At 44.1% G+C, this 19,840-nt stretch overlaps 1 protein-coding gene across 22 annotated transcripts in view; it reads right to left on the bottom strand.

Moving 5' to 3' along the window:
* The window catches only part of FBRSL1 (fibrosin like 1), a 539,160-nt gene that overhangs the window by 85,574 nt on the left and 433,746 nt on the right, over nt 1–19,840 (bottom strand). For 16 of the 22 annotated variants that reach the window (XM_054082211.1, XM_054082227.1, XM_054082219.1 and 13 more), the window contains one exon: nt 15,871–15,924. The exons of the other annotated variants lie outside the window; for them this stretch is intronic. In XM_054082211.1, coding sequence (XP_053938186.1) covers nt 15,871–15,924 — 54 coding nt within the window. The remainder of the gene's footprint in view (nt 1–15,870; nt 15,925–19,840) is intronic. 22 annotated transcript variants of the gene reach the window in all.

Raw genomic sequence — 19,840 nt, forward strand, 5'->3', positions numbered from 1 at the left:
TCTCGGGTCTGATAAAGGTCTGAGAGGTGGCTGAGAATACACACCCGAGCTGAAGTAACAGCCTCAAGTTCTCTGAGCTTATTTTAGGTACTTAAATAAACACAACAACCTTTTCAAAGTGATCGTGTACAACAAGAGATCTTGCTGCTTCACAGAAATTAGCTTAGTGATAAATGAAACCTCCAAGGAAGCTTTGGGAGTGCTTCAAAATGATATCTTCAAGTTTCTCAGGGCATGCCGTACAGCCTCTCCCAACCAGGGAGGGGTGCACAGTGTACAGGCTGGAAAAATCTGCAAAAAAACCCATCCGTAGTCTCACTGGAAGTGAAATTACTATTTGTGGTCTCGGACACATCTCAAGGCTGATAGCTCTGTTTCACCAGCTGCAGTTTTGCTATCTTACAAAATTCTGAAGCCAATTCTCTGGACACATTGCCATTTTCTGTTCTTCACGAACAGAACGGGCATTTTAAGTCCAGTCTGTGGGAAATACTCTTAAACAGGGTTGAGGCATAGCGGGGCCATTATGAAAGGAAAACTGCGTTTCATTTTGGCCATGTATCTGAAGATATAGCAGCCATTTCATGGTCAGTTCCACATACCCAAATAGGTGACTTTGGTTTCTGCCTCGTAGTTGGTGAAAATAAACCAAGACTATCAGCCTGTTTTAATAGGAATACTGTTCTTCTTTCCTGAGCATGACTCTCTTGTACAGAGCTGGATTTTCCCAGAGTGAGACTAAATAAAACCCAAGCAGAGATACATGAAATACAAATCCAGGGTGCACAGACGTCAACCTTGATAACAGTGAAAATCCTCATCATCTTAAGTGTCACAATTCTGCCAGTACTCAAAGTAACACTATCATCAAGTCCAGGAAAAAGCCAAACTGCTTAACACAGTAACACTGTGATTAATTTGAACAATTTCTCATACTGCACGTCCCTGTAGCAGGCAGCGCTAATGCCTCAAAGACCCGTAAACACGGCCCTCCACCACCTTCTTGCCATCAGCACAGAGAACAACAAACAGTGCACAAGAGTATTCTGATACTTGCACGTCCGTACACCAAATAGCTAAACTGCTGGAGGAAGCTTCTAAACATGAAGTGTCAACACTTCCCCCCCATCCAAACTACAAATTGGTTTCTGCTGCTCTACAGATTTTGGAATATTATAATCCATGCTCAAGAGGGAAGTGTCCCTAAGAAACTCCTTCTCTCAATCCCCTGAAATCCAGTCTCTGCTGACAACTCTCCCTCCTTTCACTCTTTCAGAGTTGTCTACATGGGGATCATTCATTGGTTTAAGAAATGATTGTATAAAACCAGGTAAAACGTATTGCTTCCCATTGAAAAAAAAATTGTTTTTCCTATTTAGGCTCAAACAAACATTTCTCACCCAAACATTCAGGATCCTTTTGGCAAGACTACTGCAGAGAAAATGTCAAAGCTCCGTTCACTGCCTACCCTTCTTCAGAAGGGCAAATGCCCCGCTGTCTTGTTACTGATGCTCTCCGAGCTACATGTGTCCCTCGCTGTTACTGTACAACGTGCCACCTTCTGGCATCCTTCATGGAGAGGGCAAGAAATCATATATAGATGATAAACATTTAACTCAATTTTTCCTTTCCTAACTAAGCTGGTGCGCACCCACGTGCACACAGACAAATAATTATCTGCTAAGCTGTTATAAGAGTAAGTAGGCCAGCCCAAATTTCCCTTTGGACTAGATTAACTAAATTACTGCTTCAAAGATAAATCACGGATTTAACTAAACTTGCACAGTTTAATATGATTCAGCAAGTCTGTCTTGTGGGGACACCTTCACCTTAGAAAGTGATCCTGCCATGATAAAACGCTGAGCACAGCATCCACGGGGCTCTCCCGGGCAGGAAGGTGCTGGTGCTCCTGGAGCCCAGACATTTCCAGGACTGAATGCAAAGACTGCATTTTGGTCCCAGAAGGCTTTTTGGTCACAAAGAACACAAAGCTCTGCAAGCTCTGATGTTTGTCTGCAGATTGTAGAGGAGCTGGTGGGTGAAATGGCAACAATCTCACCAAGAGGAAGGGTGATCGGGCACTGGCAGAGGCTGCCCAGGGAGGTGGTGGAGTCCCCATCCCTAGAGGAATTCAAAACACGAGTAGACGAGGTGCTCTGGGACATGGTTTAGTGGCAGACAGGAATGGTTGGACTTGATCTAAGAGGTCATTTCCAACTTGGTGATTTTATGATGCTGTGGTTCTATGAACAATACCAAGTGATGCCACGCACAAATCTGGGCTGCAATGCAAGCCGTTACAGAGCAGGGGCTGAAGGTGAACTAAAGAACTAAAGCTCTGCACTGCTGGCAAGAATTGTGTTTCCTCCCAGCCATCAAGTCCCTTCTTTTCCCAATTAAACAAAAACCACACAAACCTTCGAAAATTTAAGTGGAGTTTCAAAGGTCAGCTCTGTTCACATCAGCCCACAGGGATTACATTAGAGAAAACACCATGGAAATTTTTCTTTTGCTTAGTGAAAACAGCAGGGACAAAATGGTGCTAAGAAGAATTATTATTTTCATGCATGTTGGTAGGCTTTTTTCCTCTTCACACATGAACGTCTTCTCTGTTTAAATAAAACTCCCTGACACTCACGGTGTAGTGGCTGTTGTCCCAGCTATAGGGGCTATTCTGCCTAACGCTAACGCCACTTGTGGAAAATATCCGGTCATATTTTTTCAGGTCTTTTTTGTTTGTTTTGGTTTTCTTTCTATTTCTGCATATGTTAAATTGGTGTCTGAAAGAGATAATATGACTAATAAAAAAAAGCCAATGATACAGGATCTCTGTGCGCTTCGCTTTTGAACACCAAGGTTTCGTGGATCCTGGCACACCTTTCACACTTCGGTTCAAATGCACAGCCACTTCCACAGTTTCTAGCATGGTGGAAATGTGTTTAATTTAACTGTATACAAAAGCAGGTGTGTTTGTGTAGTCAAGTATGCAGTTACATTGCTCACAGGCTCTGGTAAAGGCACAGCCAGAGCACCCGAGCCAATCCACGACTGGGAACACTGTGAAACACCAAAGGACGGTTAGAAAAAAGTCCCAAGGCAAATCACATCAGGAAGAGAAAATTGTGAGTGGTCATGTGTTGAAACCACGGGTGTGAAATTCCCACTGAAAATTTCTATGTGCAAAGTGGGGGGGGGGGGGAAAAAAAGCTTAAAACCCACTATCAAAAACACGACGATGAATTCTCAGCGAAGAGATGCCAGATGAAGGCGGCTTCACAAATCATGCATTTAAGGAAAAATTGGCCTGCCCCTACCCCCACGGGAAGCGGTTTTGCTGCACAGCCTCCAGGCCAACAAGCGCTGGCTCTGACGGACCAAGACGTAAGAGGCAATTGTGGCGTGAAGGGTCCTCTGCGGAGAACTCACCGCTGCTAACCATTACGCTCAAGAGCCTGTTGAGCCTCGTGCCCCAGCCACTCGCACTCTCGCACTGGCAAGGTGAAAATGAGCAAGGAGGAAGCTCCAAGATGCCACAGAACAAGTCCTCTGGGATCATTGACGCAGAAGGTTCTCCATAAGTACACCCAGACGGAGTTATGGGATGCTAATATACCAAGAAGCAGTATAACCACCACCCTGCAGACAAAACTCTGCACCTCGTGTACACAGCTCATCTCCACAACACCCTGGAAGCAGAGCCTCCCGGGCATTTACAAGGCTGGCAAACTAAAACCTCATTTTGGTCAGGAATACCAAAAAGCCTTGGTGGTTCCACAAAGCCAAAAGCCCCCAACAGAGGCTGAACCAGCAATTCCTTCCTGGGTTTCCACTGGAAAAAGATCAGAAACACATTTAGGTATGATACAGCCATATGCTTTGTTTTGTTTGCTTTCTGTTTTGCCTTTTAAGAAGAGAAGAGAGAGATAGGAACTTCCCCTCCTGAATATTAAAAGTAACAAATTTAAAAATATTATTAATGAACGCTAACCTCAGATCATTAGCCAACCTGGCAACGGGCCAGGGAAAATTTATAGCCGACGTGCAACATCAGCTTTCATCCAGAAATGCTAATTTCGCTAAAATGAATAGTGTGTGGGCTTTTCATACTGCTTTGCATTTGGCTCCTCACAGCCCTGTTTAAAGCCTGGGAACCGGCCATATAGTTAAACTGCACAGATGTTCAACAATCTGTACTTGTGTTAATTACCCTAATGTGAGCAGAAACTCAACAGATCCCTGCTAATGAAGGAGAAAGTTTTCCAGTGTGACTACCGTATGTTTCATTGTCACTGTATTACCAAGCTTCTCCCCCTCCTTCCCCTGCCCTCCCTCCTATTCTCTCCAGCTCCTTTGCATTCACATCACCCTCCTACCGCAGCATGCATGAATCGGACCAACTAATGACTCTGTATTCGCAACATGGCAGACACCATTAGGCTGATCGGGAGGTGCGGCTGCTGAATTTTAACAGGCAATTTTAAACAAGGTAAGAAAAACAGATTCATCATGCTCCCGAGTCTCTCATCCCCACCCATCTGCCATACTTCTGCCCTTACCACAGCTCAGAAACACTTCCAGTGCAAATACACTTCCCCCTCTATAAAACACAGAAGCGTTCAAAGCAATGCAAATAGATGTTGCCGGGCAATTACTGGAGATGGAAGCCGGAGAATCGGGTGCATCCAGGAGCACAGACTAACAAGAGGGCTCAGCAACAAGGCTGGAGCGCGGGCTTGGGGAGGGAGCGTGGTTGCTGAAAGGGGCTGTGGGTGATACTGCCTGCTGCTCCCCCATCAAGAATGAATGAGAGTTGCGGAATTTCACTGTGGGAACCAGAAGAGCAGCAAGCTGTATGTTCAGGAGGTAAGACGGGGTTTCTATAGGGCATGACAGGAAAGAGCAAGGCAACGCTCCACTGATCAGCGCTGCCAGTAGCAATGAACCAATACTGCTGAGCAACTTAACCCGGCATTAAAACATACTCGACCTCTGAAGAACTGCTTCTCCCACAGAGGATCTCGCTTTCTCTTCCAGCATCTCTCTGTCCCTACCTCGCTGCTGCCAATCATCACCTCCAGCCGCTTCCCTCAAGCAATCTGCTCGGCAAGCAGGGAGGCAAAGGGGGCCGAGTAAGGGCAACTGACTCTCACCCCATTAAGCCCCAGGTGACCTCTGAATGGATACCAGCCCCGGCCTAAGCCAGAGCTCACAGCTCCCAGGTGCCACCACTTCACAGCCAGGCCAGTCTTCACCAGCAAATTGTATTCCAATGACCCTCATGGGAACAAATGTCTTCGCTGTGCTGACTTGACTGGCAGACTCCTCCCTGCAGAGGAAAGGGGGAGCAGGACGCAGCCAACTTTGCCTCATTTACTGCATCCATCCTGACAGCTCAGCCTCCTCTGTCCTTCACCGAGCCAACAACTCGCAAAACTCAAGAGATAGAGCAGCAGCTGCTAATCCAGGGAACTCAGCCACACGTTTTCACCTACATGTTTCACCCCAAGCCGCTCCACAATATCCTGTCGCTCAGGATGGAGCTTCCAGCTCTCCACCTGCAAAAGCTTGAGTTCCCTCTCAAAACCTTCTTCGTGAACTGAGAAGAGACAGGGAAGAAACATCACACAAAAAGGAGGGGATCCAACAAACCAGAAAGAGCTGAAACATTATTTAGAGAGCTCTTGGCTCTTTTCTCCTACCTCTTCATCATTAGTTAACTGGAAGCCAACACATATGCCTAATGGCAACTTCAGGCACCCATGGGCCAGCGGAGCGACATCTTCCACACTTAAATAACACTGAGCTGATTTAATTACTGCACTTAATAGTAACAAAAGATGTCTCAATTTAATCTTCAAACGGCCCTCCAAGATCAAAACACAGCTGGCTGGATAACAAGATGGCCTAGGCCAGCAAACAAGTAGGTCCAATTTGTTCAAGAGCTGCATCCACTCCTCGGTATGAAAGGCCAAGGAACACTTATGTGTTGAACGAATCAAAGAAAGCAGCACTCCCATCGCCCCCCTTCCTCCCACCCGACTTTTGTTATACAGGAAGAAAAAAAAAAAAGGCAGCCGATTCACGGGTGAAGAAATGCAGCACGATAAAGGAACAAAATGATGGTGTTTGGGAGAGAAAGAAAAGAAGCAAGAACCAAGATTTAACAGGTTTTGTTTTTATAATCCCTCAAAATGATTAGGAATGAATGAATCAGATTAAAATCACATGGGGACAAAGAAAGGTCTCTAACTCTCTTGTTTTTCTCTCCATACTGGACAGAAGGAGACAGCTCATTAAGGAAAGCCCTCAAGGACATGGCTACAGTGAGGAACAACCACGTTGAGGGTGAGGGGGGGTTGCGTGTCTCGTTAGCTGTATTTAGGTAAGAAAAAGTTGGGAAAAATTAACTTACTTCTAACTTTCTCTAATTGTCTATACTGAGTTGTGATTGTTACTTTTTGCAAACTAGTCTGAGAAAGGTCCTTCTGCCGAGCAGCTTCCAACACACATTCCTGCCAACACCATGCTTGGGTCTCTCCAGGCACCTTCAAGGAATTTCTGAGTTTTTGCATATTCCATCACAGCTACATACAGAGAAGTTAAAACAAATCTTTCAGCCACTACAACATTTACACCATCCCCTGAGCGGTAGAGAAGCCTAATAAACTTTCGTGTCGTGCACAGGACGTAGGTTTCCGACGCTCCTTTCCAACTACTGAGAGCGACACGAGGGGCACGTAGCTCACTTTCTTGATATTGACTACAAACAAGTTCTCTAGAAGTCAGTTTGTTGAGCTTTGTGGAATTACTTTGGATTGACAACAGTCTGTGAGATACTGTTCCTGAAGGATGAGAAGGTTTTTTAATAATAATTTGTCCTAAACTTTATCTTTTGATGGAGAACTTCTATTAGGTAACTTAAGTATTCCAGTTTTCTTGGAGCCCTGGGTCAAGCTTTTTGGGATTATGGTTTCTTCAGTTCCTGTTTTTCATTATATACAGAGCTTATTCCATCAACACCAGTTCTTAACAGATCTGACCACTTCACCATGAATGGAAGACTGAGGACAAAGGGGAATTTGCTACAGCTCTGGTGACTCTTCTTTCCTCTCCCTGAACTGTGACAGAATACAGGAAGACGATGTCCATGTTTAGAATGATCACGGTCAGGCACTCCAGTGGTTTGCTCAAATACTCTGGCAGGCATGAGACATCTAACCAGAGAACTACAGTCACTGAACTGTTGGGACTTTAGGAGCTCATCTGGCTCAACTTTCTGCTCAAACAGGGCTAACTTCTATGTTCCAGTGAGTTTTGAAGGTCCTTGGTTAGCTGAATCTGCACTCAGATTTCATCACCGTTCATTCAAGTACCTTCCTTTCCCACTGACTCGGACCCTGGACAGACCTGTACTTTTAAAAACACATTATTGTGCAATAAACTGGTGGGGATGTACTAGTTGCTTCAATTTACAATATTGTACTCTGTACTGATCTGTGTTCAAGCTCAGGGAATGCACCGTCATACTTCCAACCAGCTGGGTTCAGACACCTGAATGGCAACTGAGAATAAAATTCCCCACTTCTCTGCCCAAATGGCAGGGTTGAGCCTCAGCTTAAAACCGCTTTCAGTGTAAGTTCTACATCAGTAACGAGATCTTGAGGACGCACTTGCTGCTGAAGTTCGAGCAAGTGTCTGTTTCCAGTTTGCATGTTTGTTTAAGTAAGCGACAAAGATGGGGAGACCAAAAGCAATAGCCTTAACTAGAATTCACAAGTGCAACCAACTAGAAAATCTCCTGCCTGCCTGTGAGGAGGGAGTCAGAATTTCTTAAAGCCTGAAAGACAGCTCTGCTCAATGCCTGCCCATACGGACAAAGCGCCAAGTGTGAAATCCGGACCCCAGTGCAGCCAGCAGCAAAATTCCCAGAGAGGTCCTCAGGGCTAGGATGTCCAAACCTGTTCAGACAATTGATAAAGCACCATTTCAAGGGCATACCTTCGCATGACATTCCCAAGGGCCTTTCGAGTTTTGACTTAAATGCCTGGATTATTTTTACAGTTCCAGTTATGGGTCCTTTGTTAGCAGGGAGTTAAGCAATACAAAGAACACAGTGAGAGAACAATGGAGGTATTACCATGCATGATTTGTCTTTAAAAAATTCTCTTTCTTTTCATGAAGTTATAGATCCAATTTCAGTCTTTATTATCACTTTGCCATGTGAGAAAGTGGTTCTTAATTTTAATAAGGGAAGGGAGCTTCATATTTCAGCAAGAGCTAAAATGCTTCCTGCGATACAGGAGATGAAAAACTCTTTTGCTAACAGCTACCGCAGGCCAGATTCGGGGTGGGAGAGGGAAACAATCCGTTCACACCGAGTAAATAAATCTTGTCTGGGACATACCTAACAGCAGGCAGTAGCCCAAAGGCATCTTGTCTGATGAGGTAATTTCTGCCCACTCCACTTTAAAGGGAAGAGCTTGCTCTGCCAAGCACATAACAACATTACTTATCATCAAACTTATCATCACTTATCATCAAACTTGGGGTCTAAGCAAGTACGTATCCTGCTGCCATCTATGGTGCATCACTGGAGTAATGAAAATCTTTCCACAACGTTAACCGATCTGGAGAAAGAGTCAAATATGCAGCTTCTGAACTTTTTACGAAGACTGCAAAGTAGTTTTCTCCCCTGAATCCACTTCCCCCTTTAAAAGGAGTCTGCAGTGTATTTAAGGAGGTCTCATCTAAAAACTTCACTCTGTTCTATTTTATGCGAAGAATGACAAGTTTAGTCCAATCCACAAACCAAAAGTAAATACGTGGCCCCAACCCACACAGGCTTGTGCAGTTTACTTTTTAAAAAGCACTATTAGAGGCCCCACCACTCCCATGTCATGCTGCCATAGTAGACTTCAAAATGGAAATGCTAGTTGTGCTTGGTCAGCCCAAAGCTTTGGATCTATTCCAGTTGAAATGCATTATGAAAATTCCTTTCCCCCCCGAAGATGACCAACAGCCCTAACTTGTTTTACAGCCTTTTCCATTATACCCTGTTTACGCTAGCACTGGAGCCATAATAGCAAAATCCATCTTTAAACATGGGTCCTCACTGCAAGAAGTAAACATAGTTTTGTACAATTATTTTTAATATGGTTCCATCTCTGTTCTGGCAAAGGAAATTGAAGTTATTGTAACGCGAGTACCAAGAATCTGGTTTAAACGTGGCCCAAGGTGGCAAGCAAAACAAAGATTTTGATGCAAGATGCAGTAAGTATGTGATTTGCTCCTGTTCATCGCAGCACTGAGGCGCCTCCCAGGAGCAGCAGCCTGCAGCAGAGGTGAGGGCAGAGCGCAGAAGCCCCCTTACGTGTTGTTGGGGCCTGTTTGTTCAAACACAAACGGGAAGCAAACTGGCAGAAAGCAGTTCACACACCAAGCTCTCTAGTATTTTACTTTTTTTTTTATCAAAGGTTGAAAGATTGAGAGTTCTACAGTGTGAAATATAATCTCCTGAAGGTTCCAAATGCCAACAGGCTCTTTCAGCCCAGTGCAATCTCCTCTTTCATCCTCAACCTTTGGCAAGTACAACAACAACAAAAACAGAAGAACGTACAGGAGCCCTCTGCAAAAAAGGGGGCCCAACTTGGGCTGCGGCTTCATGGTCACCCAAACAAACAGGATTGTGTACAGTGCCGGTATTCTCATTTTCCACTCGGAAAACCACAGGCACGGGGAGGCGAGGTGTCCTGCACAGCAAGGCTGTGCCAGAGAGGACTCCTGGCCCAGGTGCCCCAGCCACTGCTACCGAGTGTTTTACAGAGCTGCGGGGCACAACGTTATTCACTGCATGTGTTACTCATCGTTATTCATTCTATACTCAGAATCTTAGTGCAAGGAAATAAGTAACCCTAAGAAGCTGGGAGTCGTGTATGGAAGACATTTCTGCTGAAATAGTAGCAAGAAGAAAATCAGCAGGACACCTCCTGACAAATTTCAAACCAGATCGGGAGAGAAACGGAGAAAACAATCGCAGCAGAAGCAACGAGCATTTCTATCTTCCAACTCTCTTGCACGCAATCCCCAGCAAAGGGATTTAGCTGTGATGAACAGGGCTGCAAGATACAGAAGCGAGATACAGTGTGTTTTTATGATTCTTTTCAGGTAGCTGAGTACGAAACCCCTGCCCTGCTCTCTCCTCAGGCCATTCATCTTTTGCAGGTGATGGAAAGCCACTCTCCCGGCGGGTGGTCCTGCTCTTGCAGACCTTAATGCTTAATTGCCACAAATCAATTCCACCTCGATGCTCAGGCTGCTGCTACCCCGTCACCCCTTTCCAGCCCTTTCTCTTTCCACTGATAGCAGCCCAGGATCCTCTCATGTTACTAAAATCAATCTTCAGACCAGCACCTAGGTAAAAACAAAGAGGCAGCACCATGAGGCCGCTCACTGTGGTCGTGTGATGATGTGGACGTTATGCAAGACCAGTTCAAAAAAAATGTCAACTCTGTGTGTGCGTGCACGGTGCGCACACACACATTCCTCCTATTTTATTTTTTGTTCAACTGGAATAAATCAGGAACGAATAAACACTGTTTGTCTCCCTGAAAGCAGCAGTGGGGGGGATGAAATATGCCTCTTAAGCTTCTCAGCTTCGCGCCACTGAAGAGAAAGCGGGCTTCTCAGGCCCAGGGATAAATGGGCTGTCCTTTCAAGGAAGGGTATCAGAGGGTCTCGGGGAGAAGAGAGTACCCCCCCCCAAGCCCCACAATGGTAGACCTTCAGCTAATAAAGCCCACCCTAGAGTCCAAAGAAGCTGGGGAATATGACAAAAGTTTCATATTTACAACAGCCTGGACTCTTTCCAGATACCATTACCAGTTTAGAGAGCTGCAGCCTCTGTACATACACTCACACAGGCTTTCATTCCACCTCCCCCTTTCTTTCTTTGTTCCCATGCTGGCAAAAAAAATTAGTCAGAAAATGGCAACTCTTCTGGCTAACAAGGCCCCGCCAGCATCCTTTTAATGAAGAGAGTTATTTAAAATTTCAATTTCAACCTCAGGGCTATCCTCTACTTGAAGGAGATTCAAGGCCTCTTGCAAGGATCTCAGTGCGTCATCGCGCTCATCGGGAAGAAAGCATATGTGCTTTTGTGAAAATCTGCTGATGTATTTATAATTCTTTAAACAAAAAGGCAGCCAAACATATTGTTAAAATGAGAAGCGGGTTTTGTTTTCTTTTTTTTTTTTATTTAAATGGGCACTGGCAATCAATGCAGTCCCAGTCAGAAATACAAACCCAAAGCTCTTTCAGGTAGAAACCGATCCCACCCCTGCCAGTCTGCGTTGTGGTATAGCAAAATGACATTTCGCCCATAACTAGAGTGCACAGGCATGACTGGAATACAAGCAATAAATAATATTTTAAAAACGGTTCATGCAGTGAAAAAAGCCAAATTCAAAACAGAAAATCTGTTTGAAGCAAAAGTTCCATTTTTCTGCCTCCTAAAGTAGATCCAAAACAAATATATAAAAATAAAGGCTTGGAGGGAATCTGTTTTTTAGGGTAATTTCACTGAAATCAATATTAAATCTCAAAACATTTAATGGAAATAACATCTTCAGCGACAACTCTTTTGACCACACTTTTCAATCCAGCCGTGCCAGTCTGCCATTTTTATTTATCTGCCTCATAATTCATCTTTGCCAAGCTGAAACTTATTTTCAAAAGGGATCAAAAAGCTGGAATCAGTTAAAACTTCTCCCAATAACATCTCTAAAAGGTGCACTCTGTATCTTGGCAGTCCTCATTTACCATGCGGGCATTTAACAGACAGGAAGAAGGTCGAACAAACCTCTACCAAGACCACAAATTCCTTGCTTTTGCTTTCCAGTTGTTTCCACCAACAGCTCATTATATCAGCTACACAGGCTCACAAGTAGTTTTCCAGTTTCCTAGAGTTTTGGCTCAAGCATGCAATTTTGTCTGTCCCTCATATCCCACCCAGTCACATTGGCTGTCAGGAGAGCCCAGGTGATTGATAACAGCCTGCCTGAATTCAAAGTAGTCAAATTAGACATTAATGTTGATGCTTAATATGCTCACACAAACAAGGTCATTGGTTGTATCAAGACTAATAGGATGACACAGGCTGGGGCTGCACGGCCCAGGGAACTGGTAACAGGGTGAAAGTCTTCAGCTTACGGCCATCTACTCGAAATCAAGCCTGACTCTACAGGCGTCCTATCCCTGTAAGCAACTTCTCAGCAACCCTCCTGAGATCCACTAACAGTCCAAAGCCAGGGTAGGAGCACTCAGTCCTCTTAACCTGAGGGCCGAGGCATTGCAATAGCCTTGAACTGTGGCCCTAATTTTGATTACGGTCAAGATGAACTACCTCCTGTCCTTGTTCCCAAACGTTGCTACAGAACACATTCATCCTCCCTCTAGAGGTGAGCTAACAAAAATCAATAAGCAGCACTGAATTTAGAAAGGTAGTGTAAAATACCAGAGGAAAACTATAAAGAGTCTTACAAAGTCAACAGTACCATCAGAAAGATGAAACCGTGTTCATCTCGAAATAATATCAACTAATTCATCTGCGGGGAAAAAACACAGAACCGTCATACCCTCTAAGCAACAGAAAGTTGGAAAAAACGAGTTCCTCCTATAGCTCTGCTTGGAAAGCTAGAGCCCAGCAGGACGAAATACCCACTGCCAGCCCACCGAAAGCAAGGGGACGGAGAGAAGACCACTGAAAAGCAAGTAAAATACAATTTTTCTATGAATACAAAGAAGGAATGAGTTTCCTAGACCATCTCGCAATGCACTGTTTCAAAGGATGTGAGGTTATGTCTCCTGGCTGCCACCACAGCCCTAGCTAAGTGCTTTTCATTGCCTAACCTTTTAAACAGAATTGTTTTATGTATAATAACACTGAGTTCCTATTGAGAAGCTCCAGCAACATCTGTGACTGGTAGTAATTTTATACCTGTTTTCCATGGCAGAACCCCCTGGCCCTCAGGAAACAGTGGGTATTAACTGTATCCCAGAGAAAGACGCAGATTCAGGACATGTCTTCTGCTGCGGTGGCGAGGCAACGCATCCAAACTGCCGCCTCTCTTCATTTCCAAACCCACAAACATTCAAAGTCTTGCTTTTAGGGTATGACTTTAATAATGAATATTGGAAACAAAAGACTGAAAACCCAAGTTTCACTCTGAGAAACTGTGAACGGTCCCACTGTGGCTGTCCCCGGCATGCTCTCCTGCACCCTGCCTTTGAGCACTAAGGAGAGAAACCTCAGTGACCTGCTCACACTGTTGCATGTCACGGGACTGGACACTGCCTTCCTTGATTCAAGAGGTAAATAAAATTCAGAGCTTGAACTGCAAAGAATAAAGACGTAGTACAGCCAAGATGGCAACTAGCTCTCAGAGGCCCGTTTCCCTCTGAATTTCTCCACGCAGCTGCCTATGAGTACACACTGAAAATCTTCATTGAGCAAGTGCCTGGATAAAATACAGCACACCTTACCATGAAAGCCCTTTGTTAAAACATCTTTGCCAAAAGCTGCAAAACCTTGGCTCCCAAGTACATTAAATCCTTATAAACCTGCCTTCATTTTAACCACGCAGTATTTCAAGACACAAAGCGCTCCTTCCAAGAGATAGCACTTTAATGAAGAAAGGGGTAAAATATATAAACCAAACCTCATTATAGCATAATTTTCTAGGAGACAAGCATGCTGTTATAAAAGAAGCCATGGCAATTGCATTTCAACATGGCTCGAAGATTTAATACTTTTAAGGAGTCACACTGCTACTTTTAACCATTGGTGGTATTTTGTTTATAAACATAACGGAAAGCAACCAGAATATAGGTCTGCTGTCAGTTATATATTTTACATTATGTAAATTGTTGCAAGTGGTGGATTCAACTCTATGGCATGCTTGCAAAACATAATGGGATTGGACAGTAAGGGACTGACTACAATTTAAAGCTTATACTTTTACCTTAAACCTCGTGTTCTTAAAAAGTTGTACTCTAAACATGATGATGTAGCACAGACGTGGATAACTACCAAACCAAATCCATTCATTACTGATCTGAAACCGCTTTTAATGATTACAGCTGGTTCACATGTTAACAACAAAGTCAAAGGAACCCACCAGAAACCACACTACGAGAAAAAATCAGGATACTGACAGACAACTGCAAGTGATGGATAGATCGAACACCGTTTAACACTGCCTGCCAGAGCAGCCAGGGTAACTTACACTCAATAAAGGGGCTGCAATTGGTTTAAAAAAAATGAGAATGCTAATTTTTTCTAGAAAGTGAAACTCAGTTGCTTTCTACAAAATGTCAAATGAACAAATCCCCCCAGCCAACTAGAAAAAAAATTTACTGGAAAAAACTCTTCTTCCCCAGGAACAATCTATCTATCAAAGGCACATCCTGAATTACATTGGTCTGGAAGACTTTTAAAACTTAATCTAATAAAAAGCCCATTATTGATTACAGTTCTTCCACATTAGTCTTCCAGTTCCAAGTTCTGAAATGGAAAGCTTAGCAATGATTAGTATTACTACAACCAGTAGAGAAAAATAGTGAAAAAGTTGAGCGTAAAGGTCACCAGAGAGACAATGGATATTTTTTCTTTGAGAAAAGAAACAAAACAAAACAAAAAAAACCCCAAACCCTACCCACCCAGGCAACCCCATCCCAAACCCAACAGCAGCAGGGGGAATGCACTTCGCGGCAGCTTTGACTTGAAGCACACAGAAACACTGACGGATGGATACTGAAAGCAAAGACACCAGCGGAAAATTAAACTCAACCAAGCACCAAAAATTGGGATAGCTTTTGTGTGTTTCTTGGTACTACTTTAGAAAGCTACGCAAGAAGGGTCAGAAATTCATCAAACGATATTTTAGCTACTGTCACAGAGCTACTGGGTCAACAGCAAGGTAAAAGCTGTCATGTAACTGATGCCTCTAACCTAGTCAGGAAAAACATTCCCTCTTGTCTCTTTGCTGTCACTTGTCATGAATGAAGTTCTGGACTGAAGGGTGCTTGTTCTCCCTGGTTACCAGAAGGCTCAAACACTCGCTACATGGCTATGGTGATGTCAGTAGCACTTACTGCAGCTCTTGGAGAGGACATCATGAAGAGAACACAATGCACCAACCCTTTTTCTAAATACAAACATCATCATTCTTGCCTTTGGGTGCCGTTTCTGAGATACTTTTGCAGTTGTCCTTTACTACCGGACGTGACTCTTCTTTCCATGCTTACAATATGATAAGGAATAACAGGTTCCTTTCCCTCACCATCATCACTTCCTTCTAAGTCCAAAGAGACTTTTCCAGCTCTTATCAACTGCGCCGCGGGAAAAGACAGCAGGCTGGAGAGGTCTGAGTCAGCATTGTCAAGCACACAAGTTATCACAAGAGCCTGGTGTTAAGGCAACCCAGCCTAGCACATGGCCTTCCCTTAACTCAACTTTAACATTTTTCTGCTTGGCTGTGCAACTGAACCTCAAGGAAGAAGAAAACTGTAAGCAAGTGCACGTGCTACTTTTGCCTCACAACCTTCCCACGTCCTACTCTTAATAACAGAAGGTTTGGGGTGCTAGAAACAAGAAGCTTTATCACAAATGTGTAATGAGACCCTGAGCTAGCAGGTTAGCTGACATGGAAACTGTTAACGGTGAATTAGCACAGTGAAAAAAAAAAAAGAAAAAGAAAAAAGAAAAAAGGGAGACACAGAGAGCGAGGAGAGACAGACAGCAACTGATTCAGCTGCAAGAAATCAAGCTAAATCAGTCCCAAGTGCCCATGTTGGAGAGACTTGATCTAATACCTTGCTTGTTATCAAGGCACTCCTGATACGAGTCAGCTCCAGTTCCGTTGCGGTCTACAGACAAAACAAAAAGTTTCATTCATATCAAACAAATATCAGAAACTTCTCAAATGGCAGCCTTGCTTGAGCAACATGCTACGTGCAAATACGCTAGTTCTTTAGGAGGCCGTGCTGGTTTGCTGCATGAACTGTGACTTGTTACAAACAAGCTGCAATAAACTCCCACCAGCTCATGATGAGAACTGTTTGGTCCTGGGCAGTCGGAGCAGCGTGCTTTCCTCCCAGCTCCTGCCCATCTGTTCCCCACACTGGGGAGAGCACAGGAGAGGGATTACAGCTGCGGCTGCTCTGAGTAAGTTCCTTAAGCATGTGGAAGATGGAATTCATGGAGTTAAATCCATCATTACCCTGTCCACTGTAGGCCTCAGGAAACTACTGGTTTAAACCAGCAGATCCTGAACTACGGTCTGGAACAGACTTCTCTGTGGCTCATGGTGCTGCACTTCCTTTTGGTTTCTGGCTGCTACGTTGCATTAAGACAACTGAAAATACAAGAATGTACTTTATAAATATTACTCTTCCATGGAAGCACGTTACTGTAGTTAGCACTAAGTTATGTGATCCAGCAGCAACAGAGGAGTTGGTCTGTGCCATGAAAATGGTGGAGAAGCCAAGACTCCTGTACCCACATGCGCTCCAAACAAGGAAGAAACCAGAGTTCCCAAACACAGGTGTGGTCACACACATGGCATTTCACAGCCAGCATGATTATCACCTCACAAACCCCTTCATCTACATCAGAAATTCAACTAGATCGTTGGCCGTATGTAAAAACATTTAAACTGTAGCTTAGCAGAATCAGGTTATGACACGGCTTAGCCCTCAAAAGCAAACTGAAGAATGTTCCAGTGTGGCTTCTCCTCTGCTTTACAATCCAGTTCAACCACAAAAAACGTCTGGATGGTCCTTGAGAAAAAATATTAAATATATCTGTCAATCCTGGACAAACGAATGCTTTTTCAGCAGCTTACACACACCTTACATACCTGACCACCTACGAGGAACAGCACAGCTGAGCCCACGTGATAGATGCTGGCACACACTACGGGTCCCCAAGAAGTGCACGTTTTGTACATCACACATATAAGGAATGCACACGGTGCGTGAAATTGCTCCTGCGGTATAACCCACTACACCACTCGGTCAGGTCACCCACAGCACAGTACTCCTACCATACCAACCCCAGTTCCACTGGAGACACCTCCTCTACTAGAATAGTTTTATCCCATATTGTGATCAACAACTAACGAAAAAGCCACCACTGAGGGACTTGGAGTTCACACTCCGTTTAGGCTGAACTGGGCAGACAAGCTACCACAGAACTACAGAATCATTTAGGTTGGAAAGGACCTTTAAGGTCGAGTCCAACTGTTTAAACCTAGGCAGTGCCAACTCCACCACTAACCATGTCTGTAGGTACCACATCTATGTGTCTTTCAAACACCTCCAGAGACAGTGTCTCCACCACCTCCCTGGGCAGACTCTGCCAGTGCTCGACAACCCTTTCAGTGGAGAAATTTTTCCTAATATCCAATCTAAACCTACCCTGGTGCAACTTGAGGCCATTTCCTTTCGTCCTATCACTTGTTACTTGTGAGGACGAGACCACACCCACCTCATTCAACCTCCTTTCAGGGAGCTGTAGAGAGCTATGGAGTCTCCCTTCAGCCTCCTTCTCTCAGACTAAACAGCCCCCGTTTCCCTCAGCTGCTCCTCACAACACTTCCAGAACCTTCCCAACTCCGTTGCCCTTCTCTGGACATGCTCCAGCACCTTCAGTTATGGTATTTTGATCTAAATCATCACAAGAACAAGCACAACAGCAACGGGTTAACTTCCTTCTAAACTTTTGGCCCCGAAAGAGCATCATTAGAAGTGTTCACAGCAGAAAACAGACACTACCAGAACGCCTCCCAGGCACCTGCAAACAACTATTATTTCTGCATCCCCAAAAGTTGACTGGCTCCTGAATATGGCAGCTTTCTGGCACTTCTCACATGTGGCAAATGCGTTTCCCACACAAACCGCGCCCTTCCATCTTGCTCAGCCAACAGCTGGTCACGGCTCCTTGAACGTATGAAGAGATCCAGATCAGAATTAAAAGGCTTCACATTCAGCAACAGTATTTAACGCACAAAGAAGCAAAAAATTAAAGTTGCCCCACCGTTTGTGTTGTGTAAATCCCAGATAACAGATCTTCTCCCTAATCCTAATGAGGCCTTCCTATTAAAATCTTTATTAGCTTTCAGCTCTGCAGATTGCCCAAAGGCTCATCAGTTTCCCTATCTCTCAGTACTGAGATCTGCTTTAACTTTTACAAATAGCTCTAAGATATTTCTCAGCTTATCAGCATTGCCAAGCAGCCTGTCTTATCATTACTACTGCAGATAAAATAAATGAGCTCAGGATGATATGAATAATGGCATTTTTCTGTAGGCTGGTTTCCCATTACATTTTCAACAGATTGTAGATTTAAACTTCAGCACAAAAGAAAAAATAAAAGAGAAGCGGAGGGGGAAAGGTGGCATTTTTTCCTTCCCATTTACCTTCACTGTCTTAGAATGCAGGCCTACATTTTTTAAGCTCATCTAATGCGAGCTAGTAATTAATTTTGAAAGGGAGCAGAAACACCTCAGCTCCGCTTTCTCTGAAGACCAAAACCACAGTTACTTCTGGGATGTTTTTTCAGCCGCATTTGTTGGAGAGAAGCAAGGCTAAATTTGCACTCTGCCTAATGAAGCCACTCTTCATTAGCTTGCTTCTTTCAGCTAGCAGATGAGGAATACCAGTCAGATTGGGAATTGAAATCATGAAAAGCAACAGAACTGCATTTGAATTAAAAGACTAGGCTACAAAGGTCTCCAACGTCTGCCTCCGGGCTGATTAGCACGAGGCGTGTGTGCCACCGTTGCAGCACCGAGGAAATTTTACAGCGCACGTTCGCGGATAAAGGCAAAGCGTTGGCGGCAGACGAGGAAGCTGAAAGACGAACACGTCTCTCCCTTTCGTGGCAGTGAGCAGGGAGGTCATGTTCTGGCAACATTTTCCACCTGGTCCCCTGCAGCAATCACCACAGGGTTAAATGCCTTTTCTGCTCCCCAAATTCCAAGCCCTGTCACTGTATCAAGGTTATCTATTATTGGCAGTGACAGGTGAAAATTAATCCTCCTAATATTTCTCGCTGCGTAATCTGCACTGAAGAAGTAACATTAAAGGATTACAGTCCACCCTTGACGGAAAGCTTTGCCAGAGAGCCAATTCATCCCGGGACATGGAGGGATGTGGTTAAGAGAGATTTTGTGAAGGATTTCCAACCATTTTTGGAGGCAGACCACGCTACAACTTTACAGCCTACAGCTTTGGAGTAAGGCTCTACTTGCAGGTATCTCAATACTGTAAACACTTTTACTGCCGATTATTCCACGGAAATGAAACAAACAGGGATTTATACCCACTGTGTCCCTGATTCTCCTCTGGTACATCAGTACTGCAGGAAACAGCATCCACGTACAGATTGTTGTTTACCCTTCCCAGAAACATTATGGCAAACAATCTAGTCTGCTGCTTTAATTCAAGATTAAAACCTTGTCGGCTACCTTCCATGGCAACTCAACATTTCTCCCACAAGAACATAAGCTAGGCTGAGTACTTTCAAAATTAAAAATATTAAAAAAAAAACAAATCTCATTTGTAAGCAAGCTAGAAACCTCTCTGGTGACAACAGCCACCTTGAAATGCCGTCTTCATGTAAACTCTAAGCTCTTCTCCTGCCACGCACCAGGAAGCGACGTTATTGTTATGCTTTAAAGAACACCGATTTTATTCATCTTTTAACCCTTTCAGTGCAGCCATAAGGTACAAATGATGTTTTGAGAACCAATTTTCCTATACAGATGCCAACAGCACCATC

Source organism: Cuculus canorus, chromosome 17 (assembly GCF_017976375.1).
Source record: "Cuculus canorus isolate bCucCan1 chromosome 17, bCucCan1.pri, whole genome shotgun sequence".
NCBI lineage: Eukaryota > Metazoa > Chordata > Aves > Cuculiformes > Cuculidae > Cuculus > Cuculus canorus.